Source organism: Cryptomeria japonica, chromosome 1, assembly GCF_030272615.1.
Source record: "Cryptomeria japonica chromosome 1, Sugi_1.0, whole genome shotgun sequence".
In the NCBI taxonomy this organism is placed as follows: Eukaryota; Viridiplantae; Streptophyta; class Pinopsida; order Cupressales; family Cupressaceae; genus Cryptomeria; species Cryptomeria japonica.
The window spans coordinates 144458243-144473909 of NC_081405.1; the positions used below are offsets into that span (position 1 = coordinate 144458243).

General features: G+C 34.0%; 1 protein-coding gene across 2 annotated transcripts in view; it reads left to right on the forward strand.

Moving 5' to 3' along the window:
* The first annotated feature begins 11518 nt into the window (after positions 1–11518).
* Positions 11519–15667, forward strand: part of LOC131027474 (kinesin-like protein KIN-7N) — a 95575-nt gene continuing 91426 nt past the window's right edge. The window contains exons 1-8 of one of the 2 annotated variants that reach the window (XM_057957567.2): positions 11811–11914; positions 12515–12726; positions 13398–13487; positions 13829–13947; positions 14076–14189; positions 14289–14370; positions 14544–14611; positions 14799–14876. In XM_057957567.2, coding sequence (XP_057813550.2) covers positions 13876–13947; positions 14076–14189; positions 14289–14370; positions 14544–14611; positions 14799–14876 — 414 coding nt within the window. In that variant the 5' untranslated portion in view covers positions 11811–11914; positions 12515–12726; positions 13398–13487; positions 13829–13875. Of the gene's footprint in view, positions 11915–12514; positions 12727–13397; positions 13488–13828; positions 13948–14075; positions 14190–14288; positions 14371–14543; positions 14612–14798; positions 14877–15667 lie in introns of both variants that reach the window. The other variant, XM_057957561.2, reaches the window with a different exon arrangement.

Below are 15667 nucleotides of genomic sequence, written 5' to 3' on the forward strand. Positions count from 1 at the left end.
ATAAATACAAGTGTTCAGAGAAATAAATAGATCACATCACACATTTTCTAAAAAATAATAATAACAAGGTGTATGATTTAGTCAGAGTTCATTGGAAGGGTCTTCTATGGACACAGACAAAAGTAGGGGGAAGGAAAATGGTAAGGCCCTAGTTGTTGTTGCTTCATGACCAAATTATTGGATCATTTAATTTGGTGCTTTGCACCACATAGATTCTTTGGAAGATGATTTCAACTCTTTAGAGCCGTGTTATACACTTACCATACTAATGGGTGATGACACTCTTGTTGTGGTGCATATGAGAGGGCTTGTTGATGTGGACAAAGGAACATTTGAGAATGTCCTCTATGTTTCATCTTTTATCAACTAATATATCATTTGTTTATCAAATCACCCACACTAGTTCTAGAAAGCAAGTTGAATTCACTCCAAACACAATGATAATTAGTGAAATGCATAATGGGTCTATAGTTGTCATGGGAAAAGTAGATTATCAATCTAGACTATATCAATTTTATCAATTTGTTGTTGATTCTCCTTCAACAACATTTATCACTCATGTAGATGATGTGAGTTGTTTGTGGAATCAAAAATTTGGCCACTTGAACTACTATTACTTGCAACAACTCAATAAATAGGACATGGTTTCAAGGTCACCTTCTATTTGACTTTCTAATGAATTTTGTTAAGGATGAATTATTGGTAATAATTATGAGGAGAAATATGATAAAGGCAAAGCATGGACAATTTCACAGCTATTGGAGTTAATACTTAGTGACTTGGCATGACCGTTTTCACAACCATCTTTCAGCGGGGCTAGATATATCACATGTCTTGACATTTATTGATGATTTTTCTAGATACACTTGTGTTTGCTTTCTTAAATAAAAGTATGAGTTCTTTGATATTTTTTGGGTATTTAAAATCTTTTGTAGAGAAATAATCTAAGAAGTTTAACAATATTATATGTACAAATAATGGGGATGAATATGTTAACAATGTTTGAATAGTTTTGTGCTTTAGGAGCTATCAACGTGGAGCACATTGTTCCATACAATCCTTAGCATATTGGTGTAATAGAATGGAAGAACATATCCTTAAGAAGCTAGAAAATTGTATGATTCACTCTGAATATTTAGCACCTTAATGCTGGTAGATGTCATTATCTATGTTTGTTACATCTGGAACCAAGTTCCTCACAAAGTTGTGAAGGCAGTAACTCATATTCAAGCTTGGAATAGTCGAAAACCCATATTTTTAGCACTTTAGAGTGTTTGGTTCTCTTGCATGGGGCCAAATTCTAGCTGAGAAACACAAGGGTGTGGATATATAGAGAAAGCCTTGTATATTTGTTAGGTATCCAAATTATTTCATAGTTTATAGGCTTCTCCATCCCATAATTCAGGAATTGGTCATTGAAAGGAGCGTTCATTTTAAGAACAGTCCTTTTAGTTCTTCTCCTACTACTTCTCCATCCACCATCACATTAGAGACATTGTATGATGATAGCAGTTCTTCAAAGGATCCTAATCCTCCTAATCTTGATGAGGATTCTTCTTCCTCCATTGGATGGTGACAATGATGACGAGGACTCAAATTCCTCTCCTATTCATCATTTAAAATTTGATGATTTCCCTTAGACTCTACAACCATAACACTTGTACAGGCTTGTTAGACATTGGAGTCAATAGTTGATTGGTTTGGTGATCTATAAGATACTAAAAGAACAAGGTCCCAGTTTCAACGAGATCCACACATCTTCAATCTTTAGATTTTGATCGAAAATGATTTTGATAAGCTTAAGGTATTCCCAAGTGGGATGTTGCAATGTAGGAAGAATTTAATTCCTTACAAAGGAATCACACATTGGATCTTGACCCTCTTCTAAAGGTAACTTGTTCAATATAAGTGGATCTATTAGAAAAAAAATTAGCTTGCAAATGAAGGAACTTTCTTTCAACGAAGGGTTTGTTGAAGATGTTTGTAATCCACTCTTGTATAGAACAATACTTAAGGTCAATGGTGTCTTCCTGAATCAACTCATAAAAGTAGAGCATATGTGTCTTAATGTGTTTCATCCTTTGGTTCGAAGAATGCTTGGTGGCTTTTGGATATATGGATTCAAGTGTTGTGATTTGGAGGACATGTTTATTTGGTTTGTGTAGTATTTCAGTTTGTTTTTTTGTTGATAGTTTGTTTGGAAAGTGAAGTCGTGATGTTTTGAGTTTTGTGCTATCAATTGGTTTGGTTTCTAGTTGACTATGGTGGTGTACCCTACTTGGATCATATTCTTTTGGTTCAAGTTTTCTTCGTAGAATGAGTTTGGTTAGTGTTTTGGGTCTCACCATGGTATGTGGAGATCCACATTGTGTAATTTGCATTGGAGGTTAGTTTTGGGTTGATTGGTTGGCATGCTTTAATGTTTATGGACATGTTTCATTTAAAGCCAACTTTGGAGGATGTGTTAGAATGTGCAGTTCATTGGAATTAATTGGAAAGGATGTATTGTGATGTATGTGGGTCCTCTCTATCTCCTAGAGTGGACTAGAATGGATATTTTAGTTTGGGTTGTTGAATTTATGTAATATTGTTTATTTTGTCTATGATTGACCTTGTCAAAAGTTTTAATGAATAATATTGTATATAAAGGAGTGCAGATGTGTTAATGATTGTATGGGATGTGTGTGAATTGACGTAAAATAGATGTGAATGATTTGCAAGTAGATTTGGTATTGAAGATGTGCAAAAGTTAGTTGTGAAGAGCTTAGATGATGATATCTTGAGTGTGATAGTGTTTAGAGATATTGTTTGAAGTTGGATGTACTTGCCATGATATTGGTCACTTGATACAGTAGTTTAAGGATAATTTCATGATTAGGAGATCTTGTTCATTTCAATTTAGCTATCCTTTCTCTATTAGAAGACGATGATTCTCTTGGCATCTTTTTATATCTTGCCTTGAGATAGTGTGTCTCATTTCTGCAAGTCATTTGTATCTTTCCTTAAGGTTGTGCACCTTAGTTCTACAGGTTCTCCTAGGGGTAATGAGTTCTGGAGGCAAAATTGTAATAAAATATATTCATATTGTGAGGGTGATTATCACCATGGTTTTCCCCTAGTTAGGGTTTTCCACATAAATCTGGTGTTTATTTGTTTGTTGTGTTTTGTGCTTTCATGATTTATTATTGTTGTGATTTAAAATTTAAAGATCAAAATTAAGTATTTTAAAGGCCCAAGCCGATTCACCCCCCTCTCAGTCCTATGGTATATTCAACATGCATGTTGGTATGTTTACACTACTCTTGAAATTGATACTTTTTTTAAAACACATTCATTCTTGGCATGGCCAAAGGGTGTTGAGGTGACAAAACTAAGAGAGGTTATCATGGAGGGATACTATATCTACCTATAGGTCTATATTTAACATTTGTAGGTATCATGAACTTTGATAATTTTTGTATCGAAGATTGATAATTTTTTGCTCTTGGGGCTCTTAAGAGATTGCTTATAAATGATGTAGCTTGGAAGGATTGAGAGACCAAGGGAGTTAATGAGGCCCTCCCCTAGAAATCACTCACCCAGTTAGACATGTTGGTATGTTCAATTCAGCCCCATGATGCAAAAAATAGAAAATGTGCCTATTGGGGATTCATCATGAATGTTTGATTTATCTCCTCTACCTTGTCATGTTTCTCAATCAATGTTTTAGTGATAAATGAGTATTATAAGAGCCATATGAAGTTATATGTCAATCAAATTGTGGCATGATAGCCTTACTTGGGATGCCAATGGAAAGGTTGGTATTTGCCTTAATATTTTACAATGACACCCATGTTTTCATTTTCATGAAAAATTTATTTAGAAAATGGTATCTACGGGGTTTAAAAAATTCATAAGGAGATTCAATACTGGAAATTGTTTGATAGATTGATGTACAAAAACCAAACCCTTTTCTTATGATTATTTTCCCATCCAAATCATAAATTTTGATACTACTTTGAGTGCAAGATGCAACTAATTCTCTCATCTTGAAGTTTAAGAGTGGATAATAGGAGTACTTGTTTAGGGAGTTGAAATATACTACCTTAGCAACACTAGATGTCGCATTCAACCAAGCATAATTGGTGAAAGAAAAACTTGTTGCCCAATTTCAAGAATCTTGACCTTATTCTTTTATTGGTCCTTCAAAAATGCTTCAAGCTTTTAACCACAACAAAAAAATTCTAAAGAGAAAAAATATTCTCCTTCCTCTTCTTTTCATTCTCCTTCTTCTAATACTAAGAAATCTAAGTTTTGTAATCATTGTAAAAAGGAGGGACATAAGAAGTTTGAATGTTTTAAATTGAAGAAGAAGAATCTGATTGAAAAAATGTTCCCATTGAGACTTTTGATGATGATGGGACATATGATGAGTTGGAAGGTAGACTTGATAAAGTCACCTGGATGAGCGATCATTCTATTTCAGTAGGATATAATAATTTGTTTGTTGCTCATGCTCACTTAACACATGATTTCTCAATGGTTTGTATCATCGACAATGGCTCACAAAAAATAATAATTGCGAAGGCCATTATTGACAAACATCACTTGTTAATGGATCCACATCCTAATCCATATTCACTTAGATGGAAGAATAATGGTTCATCCTCTTAGATCGCACACACATGCACTGCATCTTTTGCACTAGGTCTCAAATTCATTGATCAAGTCACTTGTGATGTGATTACCATGGATTGTTTTGGTTTGTTGCTAGGAAAACCTTATCAATATGCTAGGAAAGCTCATTATGATGCATTTAATAATACATATATAATACAACAAGATAACAAGATATATTTAACTGAATGTACTAAGAGCACCACAAGTCTAGTACTTGGTTACAGATAAGCATACAAAGCTATCAATTAGGCACAAAAGGTTGCATTAATTTTTATAAGGCCATAATTTGATGATTCTAAAGAAAAAATTAATAGTCTCCAAACCACATGCTACCCTTGAAAAGTTGTTGTAGTCCTATTCACATTTGTTTCAGGAGTCTAAGACACTTCCTCAGAATGAACGATCAATCACACTATTGATAATGCTCCTATTGTATCTCTTTCTAATATCCCATTATATCAACAGTCGATTCTCTAAATTAATGAATCAAATGAAAAATTTAGGACTTATTGTCCAAAGGTTTCATTAAACCAATTATGTCCCCTTGTGTTCAAGAAGGATGGAACTTGGCATCTTTGTATTGATTTTTGGGCATGAAGTAAGATCATTATAAAAAATTGATATCCATTTCCACGAATTGATGACCTTTTGGATCAACTTCAAGGTTCAAAATTCTTCTCCAAGATTGATGTAAAAGTGGATATCATCAAGTCAAAGTTTAGGCAAAGGACACGTGGGAGACAACTTTTGAGACCAAAATTGTTCTTTGTGAGTGGTCCATGATGCCATTTGATCTTACTAATGCTCCTGCCACTTTCATGTGATTGATGCATGAGCTATTTTATGTCTGTTTAGATAAACTTGTTGTCATCTACCTAGATGATATCCTCGTGTTTTCTAACACTCATAAATTCCATCTTTAGCATTTGGAACATGTTCTTCACACACTTCAACATAATAATTTGTATGTTGACTTTCCTAAGTGTTCTTTTGGACAAACATCCATTTCCTATCCTGGATCTGTCATCGATGTACATGGAATTCAAGTAGAACCTACAAAAGTAGAAGTTCTTCTCAAGTGGCCTAATCCTTCAAATCTCACTAAATTATAGAATTTGGTCTTGCAAACTTCTACGACAAGTTCACCTTGCAATACTAAGATATTGTTGCACTTTTGCACCGATTGACAAAGAATAATGTTGGATAAAAGCACAAACTTGTGTCACATTTTAGGCTATCTAAATGGTTCCGATTGGAACCCTTTTGACCAAAAACCTTTGGTTTGAAACCATGTGGCTTGTATAGGGCCCACAAGGTTTCGATTGAAACCCAAATTCAAATTTTTTCTTTTGTAGAATTTTGGCAGCTAAAAAAATTTAATATATGGTTTCGGTCGAAAGGGTTTTGACTGAAACTGTCTATGCAGAGTTGCCTACTAGCCAACTACCTCATCATTTTTTCAAATTTTTTGAAACTTTTCACTTCTACCGTATTTTTCTGTAGTCAAAATTTTTTTTCTTCAAAAATCTAAAAATACCCTTTCGTAGATCTCAAAGTCAAGAATCTAGACATGTGATTTTTTTAATGTTTTGATGAATTTTAGTAAGTTTTATTTTTAAAATATTGCAAGTAGGTTATTTAAATTTTTGAAGAGGCTAATTGAAATTAAAAGAAAAATATTAAATCATATTAAAATATTTTACAAAATATATGGTTCACTAGAGAATATAATCTTATCCAAAAGGGTATAATTTGACAAAAAGTGACGACGAATGAAAACTCTCAAATTCAGTGATGCTGGACTTTAAAATGTTATTTTTTCCATGCATTGCATATGTATGTCATCTATTTGGAAAATTGAAATTAGAAAAAAATAAGTTTGTTTTCTTTTTTTTTGGTGACAACAACTAGAACCATTGATTTTCAACATTTTTCAACAATAAAAAATATGCCTTTAAATACATTAAAAAAATATCTTTTTTTTTTTAAATTTAAAAAATAATAGGCATAAAATTCATGAATATTTCTACATTTCACCAGTTTATATCATTTTGAAATTCAAAATAGAAATTCCACTTTTATGCGATCGAAGTTGAACAATTTTTGTTGTGTTGGTCACTTCCTTTATAAAAGTGTGACACGTGTCTGTACTTTTACCTTGTTGCATTCAAGTGGACTAAAAACCATTCTCATGCTTTCAACACATTGAAAACTAAATTATGTTTGACATTCATTCTTGTTCTACCGGATCTCTCACAATCTTTTGAGATTGAGACAAATGCTTCACATTATGCACTTGGAGCTATTCTTAAGCAAAATGGTCAGCCTATAGCCTATCATTCAAAAAAAAATTTGTTACTAAGATGAACTACTCCACATGTGACAAAGAATTATATACATTGGTCCAAGCTATCAAGTATTGGAGACAATATCTTTTGGAAAAAAAGAAGTTGTTCATGTTGATCACGTGCCACTACATTTTCTTCAATCTTTGAATAAAATTGAAGAAGCTTGACATATGAAGTGGGCTTCATATTTAGAATAGTTTCACTTGTTTATTGAGTATAAGAAGGGGAACACCGAAATGTTGCAGATTATTTAAGTCTTCCTCCTACAACACATGTTTTAAGAATGAGTGAAACTGGAATGAGGAAGTTATGATCCAATTGATTTTTAAGAAAATGATTGGGCACATACAATGGTTTCCGATGGAGTATAATGAAATTGCTTGAAAAGAGGGAGTTGTGATTTCCCATCATTTCATGAATGTGACTTTTCTTACTTAGGAAGCCTCATACAAAACACAATACGTTCCAATTTCTCCCTTGAAGCCCTTAGTATCCTCTTACTTAGTTTGGTGAGGTGTGGACAATGTGGTTTCTCTTAAAGAGCCACACCTAGTTGGGAATGTCAAGTTGCTAGGATATGGAAGTAGATGCCCTCTTGTGTGGGCATGAAATTCATCTTCCAAGTCCATTTGATCGATGAAGAATGGATGTTGTAGATTCATCTCAATCAAGTTCCATGTTGACTACTTTGATCATTGCATTGTGATTGGTAGTATATTCTCATCCAATACCAAATCTATCTTCAATGGTTGTCATCATATTTTGAGCAATCAAGAGTTGAATTTCTACATATTTTTTCCCCATCACTAGTTATGTTTTTATTTTTGGTCGGTAATAAGGTTATTGTATTAATTTCAAAATAAAAAAGTATATTGTTCAAAAATCATCATTTCAAATAACTTGTGCAACAAGCAACCCACCAAAAAACACTGCAAAATTCAGTATGGCAATTCAAAATAGTCTAACAGGCATAATCCTACCCAACAATTATCAAAGCATTATCAAAGCAGTAATACTAAACTACTATCACCACCTACAACCCTGCAGAACTAGCCAAGAGCTAAAAACTGAAAGACTAACTATTATATGGATACTCCTCATTAAACCTGGCCAAAATACACATCGCCTCATTTGTATGTGCCCTTGGTTGTAATTCATGACCCATCTCCACTCTTTCCAATAGGTGTGCTACGTTGAGAGCCTCTTCCACTCTTATCATCCCTACAAATGTTTTAAAGGCTTCCCAACCACGCCATGCCGATGCTCTGCATCTCTCTTTTACTTCATCCTCTGGCCACCAAACAAATGGTATGGGGTCCCCAGGTTCCTCCATTCCTTCCGAGATGTCAATGCCAACCCTTCGAACAACCCATTCAATAATTGACTCCAAACCACCCAAATGCTCTTCTGCAATGAGATTTTCAACACCCGACACACCTTATCAACTTCCTCTTCAAGATTGAGACTCCATGCAACAATTAGCGAGTAGATTTCCATATTTGTCCAATATCGATGACTGATATGCACGATATCCTCCCCGAACATTAGTTTAACTGCCTCCAACAACCTCTCATCCTTCTGGAGAAAAAGACCATGTATACACTTGTTCGAAACCATTCCCACAAATGGTACCAATTTCCTCTTTGTTTTAAGAGTGAAATTCACCTCCATAGTCAAAACAACTACAATGCCGTCACCTCCAAATTGAAAACCTGCTCTGCTGCAGATAAATTTCAGAAAACCACTGTGTTATAATGAATAAAATATCCACCAAATCCAACTCGCATCAATCCAACTCGCATTCATTTCACCCAACATTAGACATTCTTCAACGCCACCAAAATACAGTGTCATCACTACATTTCCATTAATGAACTGCCAAGGCATATCTTTACAACTTGTCTGCACGATCCGTCATTAACTCCACATCTTGATCATGCCAATTATCATGTCCTTCAACTAGTGCTTTGGTCCTCCAAAAAATCTCGGTGTTTCCATTTACACCGTGTTATTGTCCCAGTCATCATTCAAAAGATTACGAATATCTTCCAGTTGATATTCGTGTACACCTTCAAACAAGCTGGCCCATTTAGATAAAACATCCACTTCTCTGTTTCCTTCTTTGTGCACATGGAAAATTTTAAAGTCGTTAAAATATTTCAAATCAAATTTTATTTTTTGAACAAACTTGTTTAACATCCACGCTTGCATTTCCCCCTTAATGATTGCATTGATAATAATCAATGAGTCACCCTCCAAATGTAACTTCTTAAAGTCGAGTTTTAATCCATGCTCAATTGCCAAGAGTGCTGCTTGCACCTTAGATTCATTGTTCGTGCCCCTCTCCAACTGTTTGGCACCCCATGCTATGATGTTACCCATCCAATCCCAAAAGACCACACCTGCCCTAGACTCACCTCTATTACCTTTCGACGCTCCATCAAAGTTTGCCTTAATCCACCCTTCCTCTGGTGGAGTCCATTTTACATTCGACTGCTCATGAGAACTTCCAAAAGATGAATCATCCCGCCTAGGCCCATGAATGGGCCCCCATCACTAGTTATGTTAGCAAGTAGAGGCCTACACTTTAACTTGGGTGGACTAATTATATTTCATCTCTACCTAATTCTTCAAGCAATTTATATGCTCAAGTGAATTGCTCTCAAGTAGTTTAGGAGTCTTTCTATCCATTCAATTGCATGATAGTTCATTAAAATATTGTAAAATGACAAGTGTCACCTACCTATGTGTTTTCACAATTGTCTCTCCTATAAAGGGAATACATTTATACTGTAAGTGAGGTTGGAAATAGGTAGGATATGCAAGTTGTATTGAGTTTGTAATAATAAATATAATGTTGTTGTGTTTCTATCAGCTTCTATTGTAATACTTTATTTCTTAATAAGATCATCTAAATACATGTTTTACAAGTTGTTGTTATCTACACTCTTGTAATATAATGTTTCTTTGAAATGAACAGCTAAGGGTTATAAGTTTATTCACACACATTTGTTGTGTTTGAATTGTTAGTCTATGTTAGTCCTTATTTAAGGAACGATATAAATATTTAATGGATAGTAATGAAAAATGTTAGTATTACAAGTCGATTATTAAATAGAATGTATTTTGTATAAGCCATTTACTAGTTGTATCTTTATAAGGCAATAACACAAAGTTAAGGACTCAAGACAACCTGAAATATTGTTGTTAAAGCAGAAAAGTGAAACTATTTAGTGACTTTAATACTCCTTAGGATAAACATTGATCCATCTTTGAATATTCCCTTTGACCGACATATTGCTGAAAATGATGAATCTGATTGTAATCTATTTAGATTTTACTTTTTTCACACGTGACTATTAACTCTACAAGGAATAAACCATGTATTTTCATATTTTCAAAAATTCTTGTTATAATCCATGAAACTTTGTATATACTTTACATTGTGATATAATTATTGCAAGTATTTTTCACCAATACACCGTAAATGGTTACCCACTCCAGTCTTACAAAGCTAAAAGTGTAAGAAGATTGATCTTAGGACCTCTCTCATTTGATGACCAACTTACCATATGCTTTGAACATAAGATCTCACAAATCTTTAAAAACTATTGAAAGCATGTTAGAGAACTAACACATACAAATAAAGATTTGATTGTACCTATACTTGCAATCTATAACCTATTGTTGTTGAAGAACATGATTTGAAGCTTGCTATGCAATGATCTTTACCTTAGACAATCCCATTGAATGGTTTAACAATTTTACAATAGTTGAAAGATAGTATGTAAAAATACCATTGACAATAATGTAGCTTCAATAATGTTGGGTGATCGACACTTGAGACTTGATGCAAATGGAACACATTGTAACAAATATTAAAGCAATCTAGTGAAAGAGCTACAATTTTGCCACAGGTTGATGCAATAGTTGATGTAGAATGCTAAATAATGAGGTGAAATCAATCCCTTGTGACACATAGATGTAATTGGGTCTTCATATCCTAGATGCTTCTTCTCGATGATTAATGGCTAATATATCTCCTTAATGCAAATGACCTAAGGAGTGATAGTCTTTTATACATGACTTAATAACACAATTTGAAAGCTTTGCCACACAAGTCAACACATAAACACTACTTGCAATTGAGTTAACTTGAACTTATTATGAAATACAACATTTAGATGTATGAAGATTAAATTTACATTTACAAATTTCACTTAAGAAAAAGAAATCTAACAATTTGATAACTAAAAATTATCTAAACAATTTTTTTGTTTTGATAAAAACAAAAACAAAAAAACCCACCAATCAAAAATACCAAATCAATCAAAATAATGTACTAAAGTAATATAATTAAAATCTTGCATAAAATAATATAAAACTCCAATTTACACATTTCACTCTTAAAAACAAAAAACAAAAAATTACCTCACAACTTAGGTGAATAACCACTATGGACCTTGTTTGTAAAATAAAGCTACTATTTCCATGTCCTAAACAAAGATCCAAGTTTACGAGGGACCCAAATAATGCAGCAGCTTTCATGATTTCTTGACTTTACTCCGAAATTTTGCAAAACATTCTTAGTCAAGATACTCTAGGCTAAAATCATTACTTAATAAAGCGCATCTACCCAATATTTGAATTGCCCTTTAATTCAAATCTTCACCAGAGCGCCAATGTCTACCGTGTCTACTTGTAGTATGAATAACGTCCATATTCTGTCAATCATTTAGCAGGGCCATTCGGATCTGAGCACGAAAATCAAATGGAGAATATATGGGTCGGGATCCGTGTAAGGCCTCCTATGGAGAATGACATCTGCAGGGCAGAGTACCCGTGGAAAATATACCAGAACTCTATATCCTTAAGCACACCATCAATTACTCAGTCCTTCTGCTTTGGTAAGGATACATCACCTCTGTTTGGTATAAAATTTGTTTAGTGAACGGAAGCTGTAATGGGTACTATCCAAGTGTTTGCTCAACAATAGTGGTTGTGTTTTAATTGTGGGCTTGGATGAGACTTATTTTAGTGGGTGATGAATTTTGGGTTTGCAGCTCTACATAGGTTTATCCGCATTCTGGTCTGTAGTTTCAGAGATTATAATTTTTTTTAATGACTACACATTTCTTAGTTTTCTATTGCGTTAATGTTCTACAGCTCTGATGTACTTGCGTCTGAGGGATTTAGGGTTTAAATGGAAAGTGGGTAACTGGTAAGGGGTTGAGATATGTTCAGATTGCCCCATTGTAATCAGGATACTTATGCAAACATGTGGTGTGGTTGTGGTATAACAGTTACGGAGTATTGTGGGGTACATCAATTCATGATCCCTGTTTACTGTTATTAGCAATGTGGTCCATGCTGTTAAGGGCAGTGCCTAACCTTGTTAAGTTTGCCTTGCAAAAATAAAGAGATTCAATGTAGTTAATAGAAAATTACAAATATGTGCACTAGATGGAGCAGTGAATCATACAAACCTTTGTTCTGGATTTCTGCAGCTGTGTTGATTATATGGAATTTGAAACCTACCTGTTACATTGGAACTTCGACATGTGTGAACAGGAGCTGTAGGCTTTCTTATTGTGGGGAAGAGAACTTGTGTTGCGCTTAACTACATCTGAGCTGATTCTCTGAGTTGTGAAAACTGACAAATTGTTGAGCGTCACCACTGGCTTACTGTTCCCTCCTAAACTCTATGCTGATAGCACTGGTAAGTCCTAGGGGAGGTTAATGCATTATGGGAAGCTTGGACCATATTCTTATGATTTTTAAATACAGACAATGCTTGAATGTAACCAACAATTGTCATACCACAACTTTACAACACATCTGCTCAAGCAACTGGGCAAATAGTTTATTTGCAGTTTTGACTTGCTTACCAATGAATTGAACCTAATCTGTTAGGGCTACATTCCCACGGGAAATCTATGAAGGGGCACTGAATACTGACTTGTAGATGGGGCTAAATGTTCAAAATTTTTCTTAACAATGAATTGAAGTAGCAGCCACTGGTTTTAGTAATAATTAACATATCAATTGAACCACATTGCAGTTTCAGCAAATTATAACAATTTTAATTTTGCACCCAACTGCAGTGCATTTTGATGTCTTACATAAAAGTTAAAACCTTTGGTTTTTCTCAATTTACATGCAAGATGGCCAAAAAGTAAATTGGTTGGTTTTGGGCACCTTGGTATTAATTTCCTTCGGAGTAACATTTGCCAAATTTTGACTATCTAATTCCTTGTTTTTATTTTCATAAAGCACTCTGAGTATACAGTGCCCCATTGACGGCATATGGTCATTGTTGAAACAAGAAAACAGAAAGGGTTTCAGTATTTTATGATAGGTAATATATGATGAAACTTTCTGCTGTTGTAGATAATGTCTTTGGTCGTGATGCTAATAACGAAGATGTTTACCGAGCTCATCCAAAACAAGTGGCACTGGCAGCTGTTAGTGGCTTCAATGGTATGATTTTCTTACTTGTCCTAAGCAAGTTGATTGTTTTTCTTTGTCTTTAGATTATAAAATTGCAATGTATGCTAGAAACACAGTGTCTGAATCCCAAAACAGATTTTTTGAGGGTATGTGATGTAATGGTATTATCTCACAAAGTAATGAAATCTGCAAAACCACCACTGATAAGATGGGCACGGTTAATTCTTAAAATAAAAAAAAATGTCCAAAATTAAAAGGATCTGTTAAATTTTGATAAAAAAATGACCATTAACTATACTAAATATATTGCAATTTTCATATACTCATAAGCAGAACTCTAATAGGTTTATCTGTTTGAACATTGTTTCTAGGTACGGTATTTGCATATGGGCAAACAAATAGTGGCAAGACATATACAATGCATGGAACAATGACAAACCCGGGGATAATATCATTAGCTGTCATTGATGTGTTTGAACATATCAAAATGGTTCGGCTTCCTATCCCTTTTACAAGGCATTGTTGATTTTTTCTGATGTAAAAGACTTACAGGCATGTTCAGGTTCCAAATACAGGAAGCTAATAGCGCATTGTAACTGAATTAATGGGACCATGCAGGTTATTGACAGGGAGTTTCTCCTCCGAGTGTCCTTCATGGAGATATATAATGAAGAGATAAAGGATCTTCTTTGCCCTGAAAATTGCAAGCTCGAGATCCATGAGAATCAAGAGGTACAAGTGCTATTGATGCCCTGCACTCTTGTCTTTCAGTCTTCCTCTTGTCTTTCAGTCTTCAAACATCAATAAACTAAAGATGTCTGTGCTTTTTAGCGTGGAGTATTTGTGGCAGGCTTAAAGGAATTAATTGTCAATAGTCCTCAACAAGTGCTGGAAACTTTGCAGTTTGGAGAAGGTATAATATCTGTCCAGCCATTACCTTTTAAAGTATTTGTGTTATTCTCTTATCTTTTTACCAGGACAGTGTCATGATTAATGCAAGACTTTGAAATTTTCTTCAAAGTTATGCACACTAAGCTGAATAAGTAACTACATTTTAAAGAAATTTTTGATTTGTTGCTTTTTCAGTGAATCGTCATTTTGGGGGCACAAACATGAATGCTAATAGTAGCAGGTCACATGCAATATTTCGAATGGTAGTGTGCTTGTTCACAATATTTTTTGTTTGTGTCACACTTTTGTAATATTTTCTGTCTTGACGATTCAATTAAATTTTGTCATTTTTTTCTTTCACTAAATTGGCCTTTCAAATAATGTACTAGTTTAAAATCTCTTACTCATTGGGCCAGATTTTCTTTGAAATTTTTTCTTGTAATATTACAGGTCATTGAAAGCAAGAGGAAATCAATTCAGTCAACCACAGTGGTAGTTGATTCTGATGTTGTTCAAGTTTCAACCTTGGTATGTATCATTCATATTTTCTTGGTTAATTCACGAGTTTAATAATTTATATCAAGGATGCCACAACTTTAAGAAATATTCTGATTTGTTTTGAGTTTGGGTTTTGTATGTTTTGAAACTTTTCATTTCGTTAAAGTGTTTTCACATAGTAAGATGGCATCTTTTAAGGAAAAATTTGAGGACTCTTCTTAAAATTGGCTTGCAAAATTGATCTGAAACAAGAACATACATGACAATAATGTTTTCTTAGAACTTGCTTAAAATTTGAGAATAGTTCATTTTGGAAAAACGTAGAGGATTTGAAGAAATCTATATCAGGAATAACAAGCAATTATAAACAAATTAAAAGAATGTTATGGGTTCATAGTGGCCATGCTTGGGTGGTTTGGGTCTGGTTTGTACTTGGTCCATATTTAGGTCTAGAATGTTAAGGGATTCATGCAAGGTGTGTTTAGATGCTTGTAGGTTTGTCTTGGACAAACTCAATGAAACTTTAGGGAACTTGATAAACAGAATAGAGACATTGTGGGAAATTGTTTGTTGAAGTTTGAATGTTCTGTTTGCCCATGATCACATCCACTACCGTTAGTCCATTGTACTTGCTCATTGTCATACATCATCCACTATTGTTTGCTAGTGTTGGAGTTTTAGTGTTGCATTTTTTCTGTCAATGTTTATTTTGGCATATCATTTAATATTTCTTTCAATCTTTCAATTGATATTAAAAGTTGATGTTCACCAAAGTGCTGCAAATTTCCAAACATTTAAGTTGCAGATTCATTTTAAAGAAA